Source organism: Rousettus aegyptiacus, unplaced genomic scaffold (genome assembly GCF_014176215.1).
Source record: "Rousettus aegyptiacus isolate mRouAeg1 unplaced genomic scaffold, mRouAeg1.p scaffold_m13_p_4, whole genome shotgun sequence".
NCBI lineage: Eukaryota > Metazoa > Chordata > Mammalia > Chiroptera > Pteropodidae > Rousettus > Rousettus aegyptiacus.
Genome location: NW_023416307.1, coordinates 23,905,437 through 23,931,440, shown reverse-complemented (window position 1 = coordinate 23,931,440; position 26,004 = coordinate 23,905,437). Strand labels below are relative to the sequence as shown.

The 26,004-nt window shown below is 32.6% G+C and overlaps 1 protein-coding gene and 1 pseudogene across 4 annotated transcripts in view; both read right to left on the bottom strand.

Moving 5' to 3' along the window:
- Window positions 1–674: 674 nt before the first annotated feature.
- SMC4 (structural maintenance of chromosomes 4) overlaps window positions 675–26,004 on the bottom strand; it is a 33,302-nt gene continuing 7,972 nt past the window's right edge. For 2 of the 4 annotated variants that reach the window (XM_036219824.1, XM_016149069.2), the window contains 19 exons: window positions 22,981–23,145; window positions 22,596–22,723; window positions 21,990–22,130; window positions 21,127–21,277; window positions 19,610–19,774; window positions 17,445–17,678; window positions 15,785–15,970; window positions 14,332–14,493; window positions 11,185–11,410; window positions 11,024–11,100; window positions 8,758–8,910; window positions 7,582–7,708; window positions 5,461–5,650; window positions 4,282–4,426; window positions 3,827–4,000; window positions 3,257–3,439; window positions 2,894–3,126; window positions 2,304–2,487; window positions 675–1,833 (listed from right to left, as the gene is read on the bottom strand). In XM_036219824.1, the coding sequence (XP_036075717.1) occupies window positions 1,681–1,833; window positions 2,304–2,487; window positions 2,894–3,126; window positions 3,257–3,439; window positions 3,827–4,000; window positions 4,282–4,426; window positions 5,461–5,650; window positions 7,582–7,708; window positions 8,758–8,910; window positions 11,024–11,100; window positions 11,185–11,410; window positions 14,332–14,493; window positions 15,785–15,970; window positions 17,445–17,678; window positions 19,610–19,774; window positions 21,127–21,277; window positions 21,990–22,130; window positions 22,596–22,723; window positions 22,981–23,145 (3,177 nt within the window). In that variant the 3' untranslated portion in view covers window positions 675–1,680. Of the gene's footprint in view, window positions 1,834–2,303; window positions 2,488–2,893; window positions 3,127–3,256; window positions 3,440–3,826; window positions 4,001–4,281; window positions 4,427–5,460; window positions 5,651–7,581; window positions 7,709–8,757; window positions 8,911–11,023; window positions 11,411–14,331; window positions 14,494–15,784; window positions 15,971–17,444; window positions 17,679–19,609; window positions 19,775–21,126; window positions 21,278–21,989; window positions 22,131–22,595; window positions 22,724–22,980; window positions 23,146–26,004 lie in introns of all 4 variants that reach the window. The other 2 variants (XM_036219823.1, XM_036219822.1) reach the window with 1 other exon arrangement.
- On the bottom strand, window positions 9,092–10,529 carry LOC107513082 (annotated as a pseudogene).

Below are 26,004 nucleotides of genomic sequence, written 5' to 3'. Positions count from 1 at the left end.
ACAAATCAAAGGTATATGGCAACTCTGCTTTGAGAGCAGATGTCTGTGCCAAAAAGATTACGACTCCCTAAAGGCTCAGATGAGTTAGCATTTTTTTTGTAGCAAAACATCTTAAAATTTACATTTTTTTTTTTTTTTAGGTATAATGCAGCTGCACACTTAAGACTGCAATATGTGTAGCATAAATGTAACCATTACATGTACTAGGAAACCCCAAAATTGTTGTGACAAGCTTTATTGTAATGGTCTGGAACCTAACCCACAATATCTCCAGGGTATGCCTGCATACAAATAACTGATTTTAACATGCTGTTTTTGTATTTTTACCAGGAGGATGAGATTGTAAAATTTTAAATATACGATCTTGAAATATTTTTGTTTTATATATAACAAATATATTTTAATAAACTCATTTTGATATTTACACCGAGTGGCTTAATAAGGCACTCAGAGTGGTGGTACAGCTTTGGAATTTTCATATGGGTTATGGGTATCATCTACCTTAACTCTTGAAAACTAAGTTCTAATATCTATTGCATTAGTTATAAAAATGTAATAAAAGTATTAAATTCCATTCACCTCTACTCTCACCAATGTTAAAATCATGTGACTATTATAGCGTTTTCTAGTGATTTTTCCCTTATATAATCTTGACTTAAAACAAATGACCATACTTGAGTTCTAAATTTTGCTTTATTTACATTTTTAATGGCTGTTATGATACAAACCTTTTTGTTGGATTATTAGTACCTAAACAATGCTTCACTGAATACTAAGCTAATTAGTTCTTAATTTTAATTAAGTCCTCAGGATCAATATCTAAAAATCGAAGTTACAGCAAAAACTTGATTCAGTACCAAAATTTCTTCTGAAAGCCAAGTAGTTGCCAACTTATTTTCAGTAGCATTCTAAACATTCTCGAGCTAATAGAGTAAAACAAAACAAAACCCCTCAAAACCACAAAACCCTGACAACGTGGTAGGCAAACAGCCCTCCATCTTAATTTCGATTTACACTAAAGAAGTTTTAACACTTAGATATCTTCATTCTTTTTATGAAGCAACTAAAGTGGGCATTTCTTTTCACCATATGTAATACTTTAATCATGTTCAGACACTGCTTGCTGGCCCTCTTGCTAGTGTTTTAAACAAGTTTTAGGAAAGCCTATATTTAAATTCTCATCCTTGTAATTCAGAATGACCGAGTTAAATGTTTTCAGTATTGGGGGAATACAGTGATTGTCTCAATCAGTAAATGAAGCAGAATACCTTGAGAATTTATCCAATAGTAGTTGGCAGGTTTTTCCACTGTAGGGCAAAAGTCCATCAGGATATGCTGTCTTGATAATATGAATTAATTTACAACTTTACTGTTAATCAACATACTTTTAATCAACATATGCTCATAGCAATTTGGGAAAAAGGACAACAACCCAACCTTCTGGCACCTTATTTTCACCAGTCTGCTGCTTACAAAATTATCAGATTCTTATCTCCTAAAAGCAGGTACAGAATATTTTATTACAATTTTAACAGCATAAACTAGAAGCCAGTTATATTATCCAGTTTAGGAACATATGTTTATTTATACAGTTTATAACCCTTTACAAATAAAAAATCACTAATACAATACACTGAATCTATGCTGATACAATTTGAGGAATCTTCAGTATAAACAAGTTTAACAAAGTCCTTTAGATGCGATTTCTTTTGGGTTTACTGCAACACTTTTTGTTATATTGTATGTCTTGTAAATTCCAATCAGTCTATCTGAAATCTCGAACATATTATTTCGAAGAGAAATTATTATAAACTGGGCATTTTTTGTTTGTTCCTAAAGAGAAAGAATAGAAACATTAAATAAATATTAATAGGTAAATCACATAAACATCTAAGCTCTACTTCTCTGAAATATATTTCAGGCAACAAATTCAATTACATTATTATGAACAAGAATGATGGCATGGATAATTTATGAACCAGTATTTGGATTTAACAGGAATTTGAATATTTTTAGAAGAATAGTTGCTTAGAAGTCTTCTAGTGAAAAAAAATCTAGGTAGGAGACTCAAGAGTCCAGCTATGTTTTTACTACTAATACACATTATCAATTTATATTTTACTTTCCCTGAATGGAAATATTTGGTTCAAGTAAAGGACTCTTGTTTCCTTTGATACCCAAGGACATGGAGTTAGAGAACAGGGAAAAAGCTCAAAAAAAAAAAGTAAGTCAAAGAATTCCATGTGTAATGTTTATGGAACCCGTGAAATTTTTAGGATGAAAACCTCTAAATGATTACTTACGTATATATAAAATGCAACAATGGACACATTTTTAAAATCAAGGGCTGCATCAATCTCATCCATGAAGTACAGGGGAGTGGGTTTGTAGTGATGAAGGGCAAATACTAAAGCCAATGAACTAAGTGTTTTCTCTCCTCCTGAAAGGTTAAAGATCTTCTTCCAACTTTTCTTAGGTGGTCGAACACTGAAATTAAGAAAATCTCTTGTTAGTCAAATTACTTGTAAAACTTAAGACTGTTGTTTTGTTTTCCATAACTGGTTTCTGCCACCTTCCTTGGGAATCCTAAATTGCTCTTCAAAATTCTAAACTTTTGGGGGATAATTTTATAAAAATGTTATAAGAAGGTGAACACATAGGAACATCTCAAAAACTTTTAAACAGTAGGCTAATAAGTACTTCTTGCTATTTCCCCATTTCTACTGCATTTCTGCTCTGTAATTTTAAAGTATGAATGTTGAAAAGACTTGGAAATTAAAAATAGGACAAACTAGACAAATATGTAAAATTAAATTTGCTGAATACTAAGTTTGGAGAACATAAAGAGAAATGTAACAGGAGGATTCGAAATTCAGTTATTTGATTTACAAACCTGAACATGATTCCTTCAGAGAAAGGATCCAAGCTGTCTACAAGCTCCAGTTCAGCATCACCTCCCAAAGTAAGCATTTGATAATTTTCCTTTAATTTATTTGTTATTATATAAAACCCTGCCATGAATTCATTAAGTCTTTGTTTCCGAAGATCTTCATATGCCTGTCTAAAATTATCTCTTTCACAAGTAATTTTGTCCAATTCTGCTACCCGTTGTAAATATAGTTCTTCCTGTGAAAAGAATATTATCATGAGCGATAACATCTATTCAATCTGAGATGAGAATACATTATGTAAAATTAAAGGTCACAATTTAAGGACTAAAAAGAATTTCTATTATTCATTAACAGTGTATTCATACCTTCTTTTTATACTCTGCAATGGCACCAAGGTTTGGTTTCATTTCATGACACTGGGCTTCCAAAAGTGCAATTTGATTTGTTATAGAATCTGGATTCTTAATTGCTTCAAGATCCTCTGGGCTCAGAACTGAAATCTTTTCAATAGGATTACCTTCTATGGGATGCAGTGATATTTTTGAAATCTAAAAGTTCAATTTAGATGAAGAGTTAGGGAGGGTACAGTACCACAATTCATTGCTTAAAAAGAATCAAACCAACAATGAGACAAATTATTATCTATCTACTAAAATAACATACTAAAGATTTGAGACTAATTTGCGTATCAACTACTTTTCAAAGAAAAAGTTATATTGTTTCGAAAGTGTTCATGTAGCTTTCTGTTAAATCTCCAGCCCCTGGATGAAAATGATGACTAATTCCAAAAATTACCCAGATCTATCTATATATAATAATTATATCACGGAATTAAGAATCATAACATACCTCAAACATATATACAAAACAATATTCCAACCCTTTATCATAGAAGACATCTTAAAGTTACATTAACCAAATGGTAACAATCTCACCTCTTTTTGCCAATATCTTATTTTAGAATTATGTTCTGCAATGTGACCATCTATTTGTTCAAGTTTCAATTTAATACTAAGTGCATCTTTCTGAAGAGCATGCTCATTTTCTTGAATTACTTTTAGTTCTTGAAGTAGATTACGATGTTCTTTCTGGATCTCTGGTAAGGACTCCTAAAAACCAAAAAGAACTGCTACAGATATGACCTTGCCAAATAGAACAAGTATTTTCACACCACAAATTTAGGAAGTTGGCAATCTTTCCCCATGCTCCTTCCATTTTAAATTAAAAAGTTATTTACTCAAAAGTTAAACACAGTACTCATTTTATTATGCAAATAAGTTTATAGTTATGTTTTAACCAACTGAGTACTTAACTATGCAATGCACTGATGTCATGTAACCAACTTTTTAAACTGCTTCAAATACAATTCTTTCCCCTCTCCAAGTCTTACCTCTGCAGCATTTGTACTCTTTATGACTTCTGTAGCTTTTTCCTCAAGACTTTTTAGCTCGGCTGTTAAGTCATCTACTTCTTTTGCAGTATCTTTTATTTCTTTCTCCGTGCGAAAGACAGAGTCTTGCGCTTTTTTAAGATTTCTAAACAAGCAAAATTAATATATTAAAAACTGTGGTAATATGACTTGTTATTCTGCTTCTGAAAATCTACCAAAGAACTTTCATGACATATTAATGTGACATTTTTTTCTCTCACAGACTTAAAAATTTATGATTTACAAAACCATTCCTGAATTGGTTTTTGTTAATATATATATGCTTGTGGGATGTATATTTTATTAACTCTCAGTAAAAATTAATAAAACTTCCTTATATAAGCCGTATCATCCAATCTTAGACTATGAAGCAAAGCTGTCAATTGGATTATTTTTTTTGGTCACTCTCTTGTCAGATCAAAGATTCTTAAGTCTATACCTTTGAAGCTATACATTCAAATAAAAAATACTTCCCAGTTTGTGTCAGGGCAATAAGTGCTTCCAAAGGGGGGCAAAGGTGGGGGTTGGACTAGGAGGAATGACTGTTTTTATCCCTTAATAAAGTTATTTTATTCTGACAAATGTGTTTAGGCAAACTTCTGCTCCTACCAACAACAACAAAAGCTTATTAGAGCCTTATCTTTGAGCAAAAGGTACTGGAATAAACTTACCAGATAATCAAGTTGTTATAATTTTGGGACAGCTGTTTATATTTCAACATTTTAATAAATATATTTAGCTTTGTTTTAGAAATACCAATAAGTACTCTAAAAATTAATTTTAAAACAAGACCTACAAATGAATAAAAAACTTTTTGTGAACCTGGGACATGGAATTAAAAAAAAAAAAAAAATTTCTGCCAAGAGAGCACATTCTTCTTTCATTCTCCTAAGACCCATATCTATTTAAGTGAATCCCATCTAACTCCTCTAAGCCAAGAAACAAAACTAACTTCTATGTCCTCACAACAACTAGGGAGTTATATAACTACACTCTGCCAAGGTACATCTGTTTACCAATATGATACATACTTATTATAGGTTTTCCCTTAATAAAGTCCTATTAGATAACAATGTCTTCTTCCAATGTGGAAGCAGGGAAGATGAAGACAGGTTAGGGTAGCATGCATGCATACACTACCTGTCAGCAGTCTTGATTGCTACTTGGGCTTTAGTAATAGCAGAAGCACATTCATCTAATTGTTTGTTTATTTTATCAAGTTTGTCTTGTTGTGCCTTGAGTTTATGGTTATTGATTTCTACGATGATATTGTGTAACTTTTTAACCTCAGCTTCTATTTTACCAGCTCTCTCAGCCACATTGTCGTATTCTAAAAAAAACAAAAAACAAAAACCAAAACCCAACTTAAGTCGTGTTTCTAGGTTAACAAAAATCAATAGTTAGATGTAGATTTTGTCAGTCAATGTGACTTAACCTGATGCAAGCATAAGAAATTTTATACATTTGAGAAAAGGTACTTCAAAGAAAACCAGAACACCTTATGTCAAAACACATGGAAATTCTCTGGTTCAGCTCTGATCATAACCCATTTATTTTTTAATAGCTGCATGCTCAAGTTCTTTTCAAAGATCTTTTCAAGTTTTTCTTAGGGTACTTCCTAAGTATTGGTCTAAGTATTACCCTTAGAAAGACTATGTACTTGAATACTAACTTGCCCATAGTGAAGAAAATGTTATTTTACTCTTTTTACCTTGAGCTCTCCACATGTTATAACAAGAAAGTGACAGAGACAGAAGAAATTGACACTGTTCTCTGTGGCACACAGAGCAAAACATTACTTTTCCTAGGTTCCCTTGTACCCAGGGTTCAGATTTTAGGTCCACTCAAAATAAATCTGGGAGGCATAAATGATGAACAAAACATGTTTCTGTTGGCAAGCAGTCACAGAGAAGTTTGGATTGTCAAAGGTTCTGATGTCCAGTCAAAAACTTTATGAGTAGTAGCAACCAAAGTGTCCTACGATACATAATTGGCTAAAGCGGCTGTGGTACATATATACAATGGAATATTACTCAGCCATAAGAAGAGAAGAAATACTGCCATTTGCAACAACAGACATGGACCTTGAAATAATCACACTAAGTGAAATAAGCCAGACAGAAAAGGTTGAAAATCACATGGTATCACATATGTGGGATATAAATCCAAAAACAATGAACAAGACAAACGAACAGACTCATGGAAATGGACTAGTGGTTACCAGGAGGGAGGGGAAAGAGGGAAAATAAAAAAATAAAATCTTAAAAAAGATGAATATTCAATGTCCATAGTGGACATCTGTCTGCTTAATATCTTCTTACTTCTTTTTCTTTTGGGAGACAACTCATTTTTGAAGCATCTGTATAATTGCTCCAACTCTACTCCATCTACTTCTTTGGAATGGACAATCCATATTTACCTTCCTTGGCTCACAAACCAAACTATAACAGGGGTCCTTCTTGACAAAGGTACACTGCATTTGCTGGGGCCATTAGCTAGAACACTATAGCCAGCAAGGGTTCTGTTGTCACAACCCACCATTCCCTTCTCCTGCAATAAGATGCAAATCTCTATCTCTACATTTGTTTGAGGTCAACATGGAAAGAGTAGCAGGGGTGTGCTCAAGTGCTTGATCAGGATTTCAACAACAAAGCCAATTCTGACTATGAGCCTACGAATTCCTTTTCTTGTTTAAAGATTGTATTTTGGTAGAACACTTACATGTTTATATGTACACAAGAAGAAAAAGTTGTAGAAGAAAGAATATCTTGTACATTCTAAGTTTTAGAGCTAATACTACATGTGTATACCATTTATTTCCTGGTTGTTTTTAAGTTTAGTTTCTCTAAATCCTGTTTCCTTAATCTATAAAATCACTACTATCTTGAAGGGTTCCAGTGAAAACTAGGCCAAAGTATACAAAGTATGAAATTAAGAGCATGGGTTGTGGAATTAGACTGCCTTGGTCCTGAATTCCTATACCACCTAAAGTTATGTGGCCTTGGGCAATTCATATAAACCATTCTGTGTCTCAGTTTCCTTACCTGTCAAATATAGTACTAAATTTAACCTTAATAGCACTTACTTTATAACCTTTTGAGAATGAAATAATAGAAACCCTAAAACAGAGAGGTGACACATACATAATACATGTAGATGCTATTTTTAGCCTACAAGCTGTTATCTTAAACATTTCCAACACTAAAAACCTGTTTTTGACGATCTTCAAAAGAAAAAAAAAGTCTGAATCCATACACATACCTGTTTTGAAAGTACTGACATTTTCTTCTAGCAATTTCTGTTTTTTTTTGTCAGGGGCTGTAGCAAGTACATTAGCTTCAAGTTCCTTAACTTGGACATTCAAATATTCTTCTTGCTCTGATAAACGCTACAGAAATGTTTGAACATTCAAGGTCAATATTTTAACTCAGTAACATTTGCTTTAAACATTTTAAATTAAAAAAAGATCTTAGAATCTTTAAGGAGAAATACAAACTAAGAAAACATCAGAAAACATGAACAATTAATATGAAAAATGAAAATGGCCAACACATGAAATGAGTAAAACTCATTATAGAAATGATAATGCCATTTTTAAGTACACTTCAAAGTAGCAAAATTACAACACATTGAAGACTGCCTACTGTTTTAAGACTTTGAGATATAATTATTTGTATAAGCAGTTAGTAGTAAATGAATTAGAACCATCTTTTTGAAGCTTCTTTGGCTTTAAGCAACAAATACCTTAAACGTTGTATGTACTGAGTAATAATTGTAATTTTAGGAGTCTAACCTAAGAAAATAATTGGATGAGTATATAAAGGTATAGCTAACAAGGATATTTTAAACATAGCAGCGTACATAACAACACCAAAAAACATTATGTTGTATGAAAAGCTCTAATACAACTGCAAACGAAGTAAATTTTCATTGACTTAGAAAGAAAACGATAATTAAGTGAAGAAAAGTTAATGAAAAAAAGTTAGTATGACTCATTAAAAATTTAATATGTATGTCTATATTTGTCGTGTACATAAACATGCATGCACTCTAGGTATTATTTTAAAAAATAGGGTGATAGAGTATTTTCTGAAAGCTGGGTTTTTTTTTCATTTAAGAAGATAGTGAGCATGCGTTGCTTTTTCATAACTAAGAAAATATTCCACTTTGAAAAGAAAATGAAAAGGGATCACATAGTAAATGAAAGACATTTTTATGGAGTACAAATTTAAACCAAGACTAGCTGTGACTAGAGTAACACTGTGACAGAGCACTTATCCATTAGTACACAGAGAAACAAAATCATCAAGAGAGAGCCTTCCACCTAGGAGCCCACTGTCTCCCCCAATATTTTAAAATTGCAAGCAAACAGCAAAATACTTCTACCAAATTAGTATTAAATTCCAATAGTTTCAGTTAATATTGATAAAAGAGTACCTGGATGCTTGCAGTAAACTTTTCTAGCGTATTCCTCATTTCTCGTTCACTATGCTTTAACTTAACTACTGCTTCTTCCAGTTGTACTTTCTGTTCCTGGATTTGCACTGCTTTTTGTGAGTCTCTCTGTAACTGCAATTCCATTTTATTTACCTACAAAAAAGAGTACCAGTGAAACAAGTTTTCTTCAAGAGTAATTTCAGATTAACAGCAAAGTCAACTGAAGGTACTCTACACAAATGTAAAAGTGGAAGAATATAAACTATTTCAAAATATGGAAAAAAAAAATCAAGGCATAACAGTTTGGAAAAGTTTGGTACCCAGAACATCCAAGTTTTTTTTTTTTTTAAATCAAATGGTAAAAATTGGCTATCTCTGTTATACAAAAAACATCTCAACAAAGGACATTCTAAACCTTGTTTTGGCTTCCAGCTGTACTGGAAGCCCAGTGACAGGCGCACAGGCCAACAAATCGGTGGACAATGGAAGCAAACTGCTGCTGGTTCACATTTCTACCATGATTCACTCCACAGGCTTAGGGAACTTTTTTTATTTCATAGTATCTTTCTCTTTTCAAACTTTGTAGATGGTAGCTACCAGCTGTGCAGGAGACATGCTGACCACAACCCCTGCATTCTGAAGGGCAAAAATCTCTTTAGCTCCACGTTTTCCTCTAGCAATAATTGCCCCTGCATGAACTAGTCTCCTGTCACAAGGAGCAGGCAATGAAGGACACCACAGGCTTGGGTTTGGAACCTGAATTATGTTGCTTAAAAATTTTTTAGCATTTTCGTCTGCATTACCACCAATTTCACTATCAACATGATGCCTTCTGTGGCTAGATCATTCAGAAAGACTTCAAAACAGTCAATAAAATCTGTTCCATTAAAAGGATTATCTCTAATGCCAATGCACAAAGACTGCCCCAACCCAACTGGTGTTGTTTGTTGAACTACTTTCAGTCACGGTACCAGACCTGGACACAATACCAATTCTTTATTTCTTGTGAATACGGCTGGGAAGGATGCCAATTTTGCATTCTCCAAGATTGATGACTCCGGGACAGTTTGGCCCCATCAGTCTTTCTCTGGCACACAGTTTGTGCTTGACCCAAACATGTCCTCTTGTGGGATACCTTCAGTAATACACACGACCAAGGGCACTTCTGCCTCAACAGATTCATAAATGGTAGCAGCAGCAAAAGGAGGAGGGACATAAATGACAGAAGCTGTTGCTCCTATCTGTCCTTTGGACTTCTTTATGGTGTTAAAGACAGGTAAACCCAGGTACTTCTTGCTTCCTTTCCCTGGAGTGGTTTGTCCATGTCTGGTGCCATATTCCAATGCCTGCTGGCTATGAAGGGTACCCCGCTTACTAGTGAAACCCTGACAAATAATCTTTGTATTTTTATCAACATAAAGATGTTTCTGGGAAGCTGTAAAGGAACAATGTTGAGTTCCATTCTGTTGCAATGAGTTTTGAGTTTATGCTCAGCTGCTCACCAACCAAGCAACCTGGGGCAGGTCTTCTGATCTCCCTTAGTCTCAGTCTTCCTATCTGTAAATGGAATAACAGTTGCCTACCAGGATGCTGTGACGTTGAGTGATGCCTTTAAACTGGGCAGTAAAGTGCCCAGTATGCTCCCCAAATTGGGTTCATATCCTATGTGAGCACAAAGGTAAATCATCTTGGAGGAAGGAGCATGAAAGGTGATGCGCAGCTGTGAGGCCACTGCTACTGGAGGCTATGGCTGCAGAGGCAGCAGCCCCAAGTATATGTTTTTAAAAAGTAAAGTACATACAATGTTGAGGGTGATAATAAAACTCAGTAGTTTTTCATAGACATTCTGACATTCTCATATACTTGTGGGCATATATTTTAAAATAAAATCTGAAAACATGCTTCAGAAGTTTGTATTATACTTACAGCTTAAAGAATTATTTTGAAATAATGCAGTGATATTTATGTGAAAAATTAAAATTAAATGACAAAAAGTGTATGCTTAAATAAATTATGAAACAGCCATGTGATCCAAATGTAATAGTATATATTGAGCATATATTTTCTAACATGTTTTATTTTTAGACCTTTAAAAAGTGTTTTAAATAAAATTCCACATTTTACATAGTCATTTATAGAAAATTCAATGTTAATTTAAAATATAAGTACAGTACACTTAAAATGGCTGAATTTTATACTATGTATGTATGTTATATATCAATAGTTTTTTTTTTTAAAGTCTGACTACCATTTTATATGTACTGACCTCTTCTTCAGAGATTTCAACAACCGATGAACCCATCCTCCCTCTCATTACTTTGCTTCCACCGCCAGTCATTGTACCTGGAGAACAGAGGAGAGAAGTCAGACTTAGATGTCTTCCCCAATAAAAATTAAACTCAACAGCAAGAATAAAACCACAATTACCTGATTGTTCTATGATTTGCCCCTGTAACGTTACCACTCTCCACCTTCTATCTTTTTGGTATGCTACTCTTGTGGCTTGATCTAAGTTGTCAGCTACTAAGGTATCCCGCAAAGCAAAGTAAAAAGCTTGGCGAATTTCCTCATCTTTTACTTTTACTAAATCAAATAATCGAGGAGTATTTTCAGGAGTTTGAATTTTGGTCATTTTCTTTGCCCATATTGCCATCTAAAAGTAAAATAAGCATACATATATATTAAAATAATGAATATATCATTTTAAAGGCATTATGTATGAAATATAAGGACATGCACACAAGGTTCTGAGTATCTGCATAATTAAGTAGCTCCCCTTTATCTGCAAGGGATATGGTTTAAGACCCCCCAGCAGATACCTGAAACTTCAAATAGTACCGAACCCCATGTGTACTATGTACACGCATCTGATGAAGTTTAATTTATAAATTAGGCACAGTAAGAGACTGACAATAACGAATAATAAAGTAGAACAATTATACTATGATAAAAGCTTTGTCAGCGTAGCCTCTCTGTCTCAGATAACTGATGTGGCTACTAAGTAACTAACAGACAAGTAGCATATACAGTGTGGCTACCCTGGACAAAGGGATGATACATGTCTGGGATGACAGTGTGAGATTTCATCACCCTTCTTAGAATAGCATGAGATATAAAACTTATGAATTGTTTATTTCTGGAATTTTCCATTTACTATTTTTGGACTATGGTTGACAGTGGATAACTGAAATCACAGAAAGCAAGACCACAGATAAGGGGGGAACTACTGTATTACTTTACTGCTATTTAAAAAAAGTTAGTTATAAAACTATCTCTATTTAAAGATCACATAGATCTTATATATGTAAAATCCTAAGAGACCGCCCCCGCCCCAAAACTGTTAAAACTGAGTATGAATTCAGCAAGTTGCAGGATACAAGATCAATATACAAAAATTAACTGTATTTCTATATGCTAGTAATAAGAATGAAATTAAGAAAACTACATTTACAATATATCAAAAGAAAACCCTCACAGCTTAGAAATAAGTTTAACGAAAGAAACATAAGACCAATATACTGAAGGCTCTGAAACATTATTGTATGAAATTAGACTTAAATAAATGGAAAATATCCCAGGTTCATGGACTGTAAGATTTCATATTAAGATGACAATGCTATCCAAATTGATCTCCAGATTCAATGCAACCGGTATCAAAATCGCAGATGTTTATCAAGGTGATTACTCTGTAAGTTACATAAATGTCGAATCACTATGTTTTACACCTGAAACTAATAATACATCAATTGTAATTGAAAAATAGAGATAATTAAAAGAAATAACCACCACCAAACTTTCAGTTGCCTGTGGTTTTTTTTGGGCAGAAACTGACCAGCTGATCTAAAAACTGACATAAAAATTACAGGGACTCAGAAAAGCCAAAACAATCTTGACATAAAAGAACAAAATCAGAAGACTCCTGATTTCAAAACTACTACAAAGCTAGTTAGTTATCAAGACTGTGGTACCAGTGTCAGGACAGGCATATAGCTAAATGGAGGGTCCAGAAATAAACGCTTACATTCACTGTCAGTTGATTTTTGACAAGGATGCCAAGAAAATTCATTGGGGGGAAAAACAGTCTAAGAAATGGTGTTGGAATAAGTGGATATCCACATTCAAAGCAGGAGAGTTGGACCCCTACTTCACACTATATTATAAAATTAACTCCACATGGATTAAAACTCTAAATGTAAAAGCTAAAGCTGTAAAACTCTTAGAAGAAAACAAAGTAAATCACCGTGCCCCTGGATTATGCAGTAGTTTCTTAGATATGATACTCTAACAAAAACAACCAAATTTAAAAAAATGGATTATCGAAATTAAAAATTTTGTGCTTCAGAGGGCACTGTCAAGAAAGTGAAAAGACAACCCACAAATTGGGAGAATATATTTGAAAATGAATAATCTGACCAGATGCTTGTATTCAGAATATACAAAGAACTCTCACGATTCAATTAATAAAAACAAGTAAACCAATTAATAAATGGGCAAAGGATTAGAATAGATATTTTTCCAAAGAAGATAAACAAATAGCCAATAAGCACATGAAAAAATGTTCAACATCACCGGTAATCAGGAAACTCAAATCAAAACCACAATGAGATACACTTTGCTCTCACTAACATGGCTATAATCAAAAAAAGATATACAATTGTTAGTGAGGATGTAAAAAAAATTGCAACCCTCATACGTCACTGGTAGGAACTGGTATAGCCACTATAGGAACGAACCAGTTTGGCATTTCCTCAAAAAGTTAAACAGTTCACATGTGACCCAGCAATTCTATTCCTAGGTATTAACACAAGAAAACTGAAAACATGTGACTAAACAAAAACATGTATGTGAAATGTTCATAGTAGCATTAACCATAATAGCCAAAACATGGAAACAACAAATTTCCATCAATTGATGAATGGGTAAACACAAGGTGGTACATATCCATACAGTGTAAGTTATCATTCAGCAAAAAGAAATTAAATACTACAACATGAACTTTGAAAATCTGCTAAGTTAAAGCCATACACAAAAAGCTAGATATTATACAATTCCATTTATATAAAATGGCCAGCATAGGTAAATCTATAGAGACAAAAAGTAGATTAGAGGTTGCTTGGGGTATGAGGGACTATGGGTAGTGACTGCTAATGTGAATGGTTTTTTTGAATGTGATAAAAATATTCTGGAATTACACGGTGGTCATAGTTGAATAACCTTGTGAATATACTAAAACCCACTGAACTCCATACTCTAAATGGCGAATTTTATGGTATGTGAATTGATTTCAATAAAGGTTTTTTTTTTTTTTTTTTAAAGTAGTTATTGATTATGGAAGTTAGAAATGCAAACTACTGGTCATTCTAACAATGGAATGTATATTCCTTTAGGGGAGGCATTATAAGATGTTTTTTCCACAACCATGTAACCTCAGAGCCTAAAATAACCCTCAAAACTTATCAAGTGTTCACAAAATAACTATGAAGGAAAAGCTAGGATTCAAAATCAAAAAATACTTGGCGCTTAATTAAATTAGAGATAGCTTTTTTTTTTTTTTTTTTTTTTACAAGTACCCACCTTATCCAAACCTATAAAGGTTGCAACTCCAATATTTTTTCTTTTAAGGAAGTTTACACATTCTTGGGCTGTGTCAATAGAATTGACAACAATGTAGTCTAATGCACCGCAACAGGACGAAATAGCAACATCGTATTTTTCATCAATTGCTCCTAAGTCTCCCTAATAATTAAAGGGGGGAAAATCAATGCATAATCAGCAAAAGATTAGGCACAGAATCATCTCATATAACTATTCATACAGATTTGCCAAATTATTCTTAATCGAAAAACTATAATTATACATCGCTTTAAAAAGAACGAAAGGGTACACAATGAAAAATGTTGTGTTCCTCTCATTCAACCTTCCCAAGCTTCGGCAGGGGCAATCACTATTAGTTTTTAATCTATTTTATAAAAGGTTATAAATATGCATTTTAAATTTTAAATGAAAGCAAAAAATGAAAGAAACATTTCACTGTATAAAGACGAGAAAAACTGAAACCTACTATAAGCAAAACAACTTATAATAAAATTCTGGATTAATGAAAGCCATCTAAGATTATGGAAACCCTAATGAAATACATTTACATGCTCATCAATCTATTAATTAATTATCAAATAGCATTCGTTGTCTAATTTTATTTTTACTTGGGAGCAAATGAATAGGATCGAACTATTTATCATCAAAAAAATAAGGTGGAGGTCACTTAACATGTAGACAAGGAAGCAACTATGCTGGGTAATTTTCATTTTCCCTTCTGAATCACTCTCTCTTCTGATTTCTTCTCTAGAATACTGACTCAGGGACTGCATCAACTGGCTCCTTTGCTCTTTAGCTTTAGCTAATGTGAGGCATCAGCTAGATAGAGTAAGGGGCGGGGTAGGAGATGAATAGGGTTAAATTATATATATTTTTTCTCCATTTTCTCCTAGCCAATGACCTCTAGCCATTGGCCACAGAGCTCTCTTTCAGCTCAGGAGTAGGAATGGTCTCCATTATTGCCGGCCTTGGGTTTCTCATTATACCTTGTTAAGGTCGCCAAACTCTAGCCATATCTTCAGTGTAATAGTATAATACCCAGAATATAATTTATCAAATTCTTAAAACAATAACAACAACAAAGAACCCATACTTCTGTTAAACTGATCACTACTGAAGTTAGGGTTTTTTCCCCTTTGGAATTAAAATGACTATAATGATCCAGATCTAACTAACTAACTAACTAACTAACTAACTAACTAACTAACAAAAAACTACCAATTTTAATGTGAGAGAATCCGTATCACAAAGAATTTTACAATGTCTGAGTATAAAAGCAAAATGTTAAAAAATAAATGTCCTTCAAAACAAACAAAAATGAGTATTATTTTATTAGTGACATTAAATATATAGTTCTTTAAGGTAAGAAAATTATATATAATGTTTTTCTTGAGAAAAATGTAGTAGTCATTTACAAATAAATCTACTTTACCAATCTTCCATATATTCCTGGAATCCTGCCAGATTTTTTTTCTTGAATTATTGCATCGAGGACTTTCCCCCTACTTCGATTCACTGCTAAGGAACTCTTTGCCTCTTCAACTTTTTGGAAAAGATCACGAACCAAACTTTTGAAATTTATTTCTTCTTGTGTAAGTTTTTGAAGTTCCTTTTCTTTCTAAAAGTGAAAAGGAAAAAAAAAAAAAATCTCAGAAGTATATGCCCATCATAGCATATAATTAGTTGTTATGTCTCAAAATAGAAGGAAAAGACCAGCAATAAACACTTGAACTAAGTGACCATATAACTGGTAGTTTGGTTTTGAAAAATGTGGATGGATTTTCCATCTTAAAAAAGGCATACATTATTTCGGTTGATAATAAAGAACATAAAGGCAGTATGGTTCTAGGAGCAATACATGAATTAATAGAACAAGTAGAGGTGAGGCTGTGGAAATCCTAGTTGGGTACCACACAGTTATTATGCATAAGTATGTCCTAATTCTTACGTTCTGCACTAATAAAAAACAAACCTTGAAATAGGACCCTAGATAAGGGTACTGGGCAGGACAAGGGGAATATTGTGCTTTGCTTTCTAAATAATGAAAATTTATTATTATATTTAATTAAATAAAGAAAAAGGAAGCACAGCTGTGAAGTGAAGGGGCACATGATGAGGGAACAGTTCTACTGCTATAAAAAAAATGTCAGGCTGTTCACAAGAGGGACCTGACAAATGCACAAAAATTCAAATTCTCATTGTTCAACCTCCAAGTTAGAGCAGCCATTTTTTCTGAGGGACATCTTCACTCATCTCTTGGTTTTAAATGATTATCTCTATTACCAGTCATACTGGTATAAAGTAAAAGCTCAAGTTACAGTTAAAATTTACCCAAAATAAACTAATCACCAGAGAGCTAGAAGGAGTCAGTGGATATAATGTAAGCTTACTTTTAAATTTTACATGGTCATGAAATTCCCTGATGACCGAATAGTGTACCTTTAATAAAATGGAAAACTAAAACAAAAAACACCCCAAGAGCTATTTTTAGTATAATTTCTCATTAAACAGTATTTTCTATGGCCATCATGACTAATAAGGCTTTGGAGATTAAAGTTATAAAATTTCTCAGGTATCTAATTAACTCAAGGATAGGAGGGCACCAATGGTCTGAACTAGCTGTCTTGATTAGTTGCAGCTGGAATATTGAAATACTAACTAATCCCATTCTTTTGAAGGTTACACTAAATGAAAAAAGAAATCTGCACAGACGCTCCTTGACTCAGGATGGGATTACATCCTCATAAACGCATTGTTAAGTAGAAAATGACCATTAAGTTGAAAACGCATTCCATACACCTAAGCTACTGAACATCACAGCTTAGCCTAGCCTCCTTAAATGTGCTCAGAAAACTTAAGTAGCCTACAGTTGGGTAAAATCATCTAACGCAAAGCCTATTTTATTATAAAGTGTTGAATATCTCAGGTAATTTATTATGTATTGCTTTCACACCATTGTAAAGTAAAAAAAAATCCTAAGTTGGGGGCCATCTAACAGTCACTTCGGATATTGAGATTAAAAAAAAAATTTTAAAATTAAAAACTTAGACTGATGAACAATGTTCAGATGAAAAAAGGCAGCAAAGATTTACCTCCTTTAATTCATGTTCAGTTTGAGGGAGTTTTGCTTCTATATCTCCAATTGCAGCTTTCCTTTCTTTCAGAGTCTCAGACGCTGCAATCAGAGCTTCCTTGGCCTTGCTTAATTGAGACACTGCAGTATTATGACGACTGAGATAGATATCAAGTTCTGATTGGGCTACATCCATCTTTGAACGTGCTTCATTTACCAATTTGCTGAAACCCATAAGTTCTTTCTCTCGACTCTGTTAAAATATGATAGACTCTATTCAATCTGAAATGTTTTCAAATCTAAACTGAAATGGAAACCACATATTTTGAGTTCAACTTAAGAGATTCTACAAGTATAATATATTGATATAAACAATTCTTAAATTCTTAACAGTTTTTGCCTAGTTGTCAATGTTTACTGTATAGTCTTTGCCCAACTGATGTCTCAAGAGCTTAGTGAGGTAAATATTAGTATGCTCATTTTAGAAATTAAAACAACAGAAAAGTGGTAATTAAGAGAACAAAAATTTGGGTCTAAACTCTGGATTCCCTGATCTTTCCACATTACCTGAAATGGTAAGGTTTAAGAACTATTCAGCAGAAAGGTCCCTCAAATATAATTGTGTTAAACATCTTTGCAAGTTTTAGGAGGCCAAGTAATATACAACACTAGTTATTATTCAATGAGTAGAAATTTGGGGCTGCTATAACCAATTGTATAGAAAGGATCTATTTATTAGAACGGTATAAGAAAGACCCTTACAAAAGCCTAAGCCCTTCGTTTCATGCACAAAGGAACAAGCCCAGGAATATGGGGTTACATCCAAGGTCATCAGATAATCGGTTTAAATGTTTGATGGTCAAAAATCATCAACACTAACACATTCACACTGCTCACTCATTATATTCTGGACACTATTATGTATGTTTTGCACGTGTTAATTCCTTAATACAACAATCCTATGAGGTAAACAGCAAATGTTCATTTTGAGGAAACTGAGGTCGGAGTTTAAATATCTTGCTTAAATGTACTCATTCATAAGTGGCAAAGCTTCTGTTTTCAGCTACTACTTTATGTTGAGGAATGAAGACACCTGAATGTGAATCATGTTTTTTCCACTAAAGAGGGGTGCAATAGCACATAGGCACACTCAATATACATTAGATAAGCAAAATGCTATCCATAAAGTATTCCATTATGAAAGCTACTATATTGTCCACTGCCACTTTACATGGGCATCCTACTTAAAGTTTTGTAGGGTAACATCATAACACGTTTAAATTCCAGAATAGAATCTATTACATCTGTAACTTTAAAAAAGAAACAACACCTTATTGAGATACAATTAACATAGGAAGGTTGTACATAAATCTGTAACTTATGTAACTTACTAATGTAACACAAGTCAATTTAACTCAATTACTATTATCTGTTAAAATATCTATTTAACATGCTCGGTGTCCTCAAAAGGGCTATGGTGAATAAAAAAAGACAGCTGAATTTTGTGCTTATAATGTTCTTGTTAGGTAGGTAAGTCATATGAATATGACAACTGCGCATTCTTGTTTCATTAATGAAGAAAATAATGTTAACGGTTAAAATTTAATTTCTAGGCACTTTATATTATATATACACTTTCTTTTCACAAAGATTCACAGGATGGGTAATATTTTTCCCCACTTTGAGGAAGATCACCTGGAGACATAACCTGCGCAAGATCAGAGATCATAAATTAAGTGACTTACCTAGGACCTGAACCGAGAACCAATATAAGGGCTATAGTTTTAAAATATTGCGTTAAGAACTATAGAATATAGAAGCAAAGATGGGAGATGTCAACCTGTGGTTAGTGTGCTCCCAGGTTTTTGTATGCAGTAACCCATTAAGTTACCAAGAAAATAATTTGAGAAGAAAATTTGATGAAATCAATAGGCTTTATATAGAATGGCATATATAACAAAGTTATCTGGCATTCTATATTTTCTGTGACCACTATACATTCTCACTCAGTTAATTTTTTTAATGGAGAAGCAGAAAAGACATCTGTAGGCTATTTTTAGGAATGTTAGACATTATAAGTCTAACCTTTCTCTTTTAACAGATTAGTTTCTACTATTACTATAAAAACAACTGAATTAAAAAAAAAAGCCATCAAAATAAACATCAACTGATCAAGAATCTTACTTCTTTTTCTTTCTGAAGCCCTTGTGTTTCCTGTTTAAGGCTATCCATAACTTCCTTTAATTTTTCTTCTTCTTTCTCTTTTTCCTTTTCAAGGGCATTGTTTCTAGTTGTTGTCTCAGTTATGATATTCTCACTCTTGGCAGGTATACTTTCAAATTCTTCAATCTAAAATCATAAAACAAGTTTAAGTTATAGGAGCATGTACCTTTAGGCTATCCAACACTAACAATATTTGACTTATTTAAAAAGCATTTCTCAGGGTCTTCCAGGTCTTTGTGGTTTTCTTAGTAATTACCTTTGAATAAGCTGGCTTTAGTGAGCACTTAGTCATTCACTGAAATGTCTATATTCTCTCAGTCTAATGGTAAAGCTAATTCTAAGAATTCCTGATTTCTTACAAAGAAAATTCTTCCTGGCTGGCATGAGGTCTTTCTTCTGTTCCAATTTCAGGCTATAATGGTTCTTCATCTATTAATATGCACTAACATGGGATTTCTTAAACTATTCTTCATGGTATATTACAATTTATCATACATTACCTTTACATGCCCCAGCTTCCCTCAAATCTGAAGATCTTTCACAACTTTACCCTTCCAGATCACAACACATTAAATATTTTATTTCATTAAAACTTTCTGGTAAGAATTACTTATCCACATTTGATGCCTCAGGGCTAACGCCTTTAAGAAAGTTACATTTGCTACCTGTGCAATTAGAGGTTATTCTCAAATCAATGTTATTTTGTTTACTCTGATTATACAGTACTAAAGAGGTTCAATGTTTCCCAAAATGGTGCGTACGACAAACACTGATTCACCTAAGGTTTGTTATCGTACCAAGCAAAGTACTTTGTGAACAAATGCATTTGGAAAATACTTATAAGGTAAAGTAAAGCCTGCATTATAATTCATTGTAATTATATAGTACAAAGCTTTTTGGTAGGAGGAGGTTAAGAGTCTATTAGTATCTGACAGAGTTATATAGTTTGAAAGACTCTAAAATAACAATTATTAGAGCCTGGCTCCTAGAAAACTAGGCATTATGATCCAAAGTCCGTCTTTTTTTAACTTCAGAATAGCTAATCAACCCCTTGTTGTAAATTACGAGCTTTTTCTTTCCTCCTCTTTATGGGGAAACTCCTAATCTGATACTCAATTTTTATAGGAAATAGGTAACATTTTTTAGTCTATAATAACCAAAAATATCTTTTTAAACCATTACCCTAGGAAAAATAAAATAATTTTATTACTACAACAGAATTGCTGATTTGGTAAATGTTTTCCCAACAATGTATATCATAGAAACATAAGCTCTAAAACTCACAGTCAATAAATGCAAGATTTCTTTTTGGGGAAAAAAATTCGGGTTCAGAGATAAATCTTAAACACCTAAGTTTAGAATCCCAAGTCATTTTCTTAGGTTAGTAATAAAGGGCAAACACATCTCTGAAAAATAATAATAAAAATTAGCTTGGATACTCAGACATGTAATTTAAAAGATTCTTTTCTAAAACCTACCTTTTCTTTATCTTTTTGAAGTTGTTTCTCCAGTTTTTTGGCCTTACTTGAAGCATGTTTTAATTTTTCTCTAACTTGAACATCTTCCAAATCTAGCTGTGTAAATTTTTCTTTGTTCTCCTCAATATATTTTGTGATTTTATTCAGTTTCCTAGCAAAGCAAGAAAATTATGTCACTACTTTTGATATTCAAGTATTTAAAGCCATATCATATACCCTGACTGGGACACTTCTTCAATAAATGTGTCCGAGCTCTTATAAGGTAGGATCCTAAAACAAAATGACCTATTTCAAGTTGATCTTGATACTTGAGAAAGCCATTAAGTGATTATGAGAGTTATTTTGCCCTTCTATGCTGGATGGGAAATAATACATTTTCCAGGAACTATGATGTCTAGGTACAAAAATATTTTATCAAAAAAGTAAAACTTATGTTAAATAAAAAGAAAATCATATATTGATTTCATTGAATACTGGCATAGAAAAAAAAGTCATGATAAAACTTTAAAAAAATCTATCTAGAATATCCCCAATTCTACCTCAAGTAGTTCTATGAACTGTTTATTTTTAAGACAACTAACCTGTTAGGTTAAATGCTTATTTTGCTGTTATGTTTTGTGTTATGGTGTTCTGCCACTAGGGGGTAGCATCCTCCATTATTTTACCAGTGTTGGGTACTCAATCTGTAGTGATAATGAATAGATGCAGGACAGTTTTTTGTTTTTGTTTGCAAAAGATCATTTTATATGCTGTCAAAAGTACTATATTAGTGTGCTGCCAATAAGTTTAAATATAGATACACACATATATATAATAAAATTAACTGAATCTAAATACTTTTAGTACTTTCCAAAAATTATTACTTCTCTACATCTTTTACAGCTTTATTCTTAGCTTTCATTTCATTTGACAGTATACTGCTCTTCTCATTAATTTCTTTGGTATCTTCATTAATTTTTTCCTTTTGAGTTTCCATTTCAGCAACTCTTTTCTGCAGATCATGACTAGAGGGGAGAAAAAAAAAAAAAGAAATCAGAGATCCTAAAATGCAATTTCTAAAACCATGTTAACTATTTCAGTAAAACCAGCTATTTTTAAAGTAATAATTATAGTCAATTTACAATTTAGGACTACTGGAGAAGTGTGGTGGGCAACCAACCCTGAGTCATGGCTAGAATTAGGAACAAAACAGGTTCCTTATGAACAAAATTAGATCTGTTACATGAATTAAAAAGTATATGTAAAATTAAGTAGAGTAGATAAATACTTGTGAATCTACCCTCCAACTTCAAGTAAGATACTTAAAAGTCAATTTCAATATTTTGATAAACCCAAATTTAATGAACTCACAACAAAAACAATTTTTAGAATTTTTTTTTTACTTCGGCTTTCATATCTGACAGGAAAAGAGACGAGCTTTGACTTAATGTCAGAAACTACTATAAAAGTTGATAAATTAAGGTACTTACATGTAATATTGACAAACATGATTCTTCTTCCTAAACATTTCATTTTCCAAAGTAAGAAATTCAATTGCTATGTTTTTCTCCCCTTCTAAGGCATCCTTTTCCTTTTCCACCATCTTAACTCTGTTTAACTACAAAAGATTAGGTGTACATATTGTTAAAATACATTTCAAATGTACAATCTGAATTTAAAATATGCTAACATTAGATAAAAACATATATAGCATATTAAAAGAATACATCTTAAATGTCAATAAAAAATATAAAATTCAATCTAAAATAGTAAGAATTTCTTCAATAATTATGATCTAATCTGAATATCTGACTCCGTAAAATTTGCTAATAATAAAACATTCTTATTTACAACAAAAATTTACAGAAGATTCACCTTCTCGCCTCTGTGTTCATTTAGTATTTCAACTCTCCGACACAAGATCTTAATAGGTTCATTTAGCCGTCCACAACCAATTATATCTTCTAAATATTCAAGCATACCCTCATCATGTTCAGTCTGGCCTTTTGGTTTCATCATAGCAATTTGTTCAACTTCACCCTTTAAAAAAAGTCATATTTCACACTCACTGTGTATGTTTAGCCACATCAATCTTAAACTGAGAATTAGGAGCAGTCAATTAACAAATCCAATAGTAATGAACAACTAAATGATGTAAATTAGTACTTTAAAGAGATTTAATAAGATACAAATAAAAATGTTCTCTCTACTGATAATCTTAAGAGTTTTAATTTTACATAGGGAGTAAAAAGTTTACAGTCTCTTACATAAACTCTTATAAATTATAGTATATATATCTACATATAAACAGAGCCAAAGAAGATTCCTTAACTACACTGTTCACATTCAATACAAAGAAATTAAATAAAAGATTAACTTTTCTATTAAGCAAGATTCAACAGGAATTCATATAATCTACGACTCAATTACTGTGGCAACATTATCAACTTTTAATAACAAAATTAGAGCTCCTATTCTAAAAAAAAAAAAAGAATTTTCAAAAAGATTCCTTAATGGTAATACTGTGGTAGGAATCCTGTGTCAATGTGGTTAGTATTATTACTTTATAAAAAACTTGGTGTTCTGAGTGGCTCAGCAAGTGCTGGGCTTCATAAGGATATCTTGAACTTAATGTTCTAACTTTCTAAAAGCAAGACTATTAAATGGAAAAGGAAATTACCCATTTCTCATGGTAATAATAGAAAAAATTCAACTGACTTAAAACTGAAGATCCTGATACATGACACTGAAAAACTTTTGTTTGCAATCATTAATATAAAATTGAACATAATTAAAATCTTAGATTAACATTATATATTTGTATTTATGCAGTTTAATTACAGAGAAAAGATATCCACAATCAGTAACATTCAGGACTGACTGCAAGGCAGCCATTTAGTTTGATGGTGAAGAAAATTTTGTCCAAACATGTTCAGGCAAAATGGTACTACTCTGCTTCACAGAAGTACCCTGCTTGTATTCTGTACTATTACAACAGAAGCAAAGGGACAGGGAAGTAGGGAAAAAAAACCCCTTATTTCAACAACATAGAAAAAAAAAAAAAAAAGAAAAAATTTACATATTTAAAAGAACATAGTATTCCTTCTCAATTTAAATATTTAAAATATTTATGAACTCTAAAAATTTGGGATAAAACTTGCTAATGATAGTGTCATGTTTACCAAAAGTCTCAACATAATTATAAAAAGTAAAAAAATTTAAAGCTAAAACATCGCATTCCTGAATCTACTTACTGAAAGGCATATTTTTTAATATTTTTGCATATCATCACATTTTCTACTTTAACAGCACGATTATCAAAGTGAAATCCAAAAAGCCTGTTTTCTGTGACCTTCAGTATGTATTAGTGTTTTAACTAAGTTAGTGTTTAAAATATGTAGATATTTATATGATTTTATTGTTTTCGATGATCGGTTCTTTCCAAATATTTGCAGCAACAGTTTAAGTTGTAGCTGGGATTTAAGCCTGGAAGAATGTCTAAAGATTTGGATTACAACATGACAAACTCCAGCTACTGAAGGAGCCAAGAGTCTTATTCGATTATTCGAAGTTTTCATCTAGGCAGGGTTTATCAAATGGCAAAATTACTGACATTTTGGGCTGGATATTTTTTGTTGTTGGGAACTATGCTGGGCATCTGAAGTGTTTAACAACATTTCTGACCTCTAGCCCCTGGATAAGACAGTAGCATCTCCCCTCATCCAACTGTAATAACCCAAACTGTCTCCAAATAATTCTAAATGTCCTGGGGGTGGCGATACAAAGAATCACTGATCTAGAGGTTGTACTTGTTTAAATCTTTTGGGTTAGTGTTTTTAATTCCAATAACAAATATAGTACCTGACACCTGATATTCTAATATACTACCTAACTGAATTTAAATATTTAAACACCTATGTTAAAATTAATGAAAAACTATTCTAAGAACTTACATATGAGTCAAATGGCCACAAGATATCATTTAAGTACAGTATATACTTTTCGGATAACCAATAGTTAGGATTCAGTAAACCAGCTTAAACTGATAAAAATATTCCTAAAGATACCACACTTTTCCTGGCCAAATTATTTATTGAAGAGAGGGAATATTGCTATTAAGAGACTGCCTAGCTCTGGGTATAGCGGTTACTTGCTTTTGGTTACTTGTTTCTCCTCCCCTTACCTCCCTCCAAAATGAAGGATATATAGCTGTAATTTCCTTTCATTCAAACAGGTTGCCCAGTTGAAAACAAATATTAAAGTGAAAGACAAGAACATTTATGAATCAAAATAGTTCCACCTTGAGTGTAACTATCATTCAGTTTTAGATTGTTTTATTATATGGCATTCGTGGGGATTTTTGTTGTTGTTGTTTGCTTGTTTTACTAGTTATCAGATTAGCACTATTGAATCAACAGCCTATCAGAACATTTAAGCTTCTGCTTGTCCCTTAACCATTAGGACTGCTGTGGTATTCCAATGACAACCTGGGCCCTCTCCTATGGCTCTGTTCCTTCATGTTTTTTGCCTGCCTTTACCACCTGCTTCTACTTTCTTTCTTTCTTTTTCTCCATTTTGTGCCATTTCATATATAATCCGTGGGTTGTTAGCCTAGAGGACCACATCTTATTTTTCAGACATTTTACCTGTCTCATGGGAAATTATAAAATAGTTTTAATTTAGGGCAATAAGATCAATACATTTCAGAGATAATTTTAAAGCATCATATCAGAGACATTAAGCAACTATGGAAAGGTACCAACTATGGTTTTTAAGAGAAACAAAGAAAGAACAAACATACTCCAAAAGAATATTTATAAATACCAGGGCTTAAATTTTAACTTACTGAAGTGGGTGTCAAACCAGGATATTGTAATTCAACTATACCATTTTTTGATA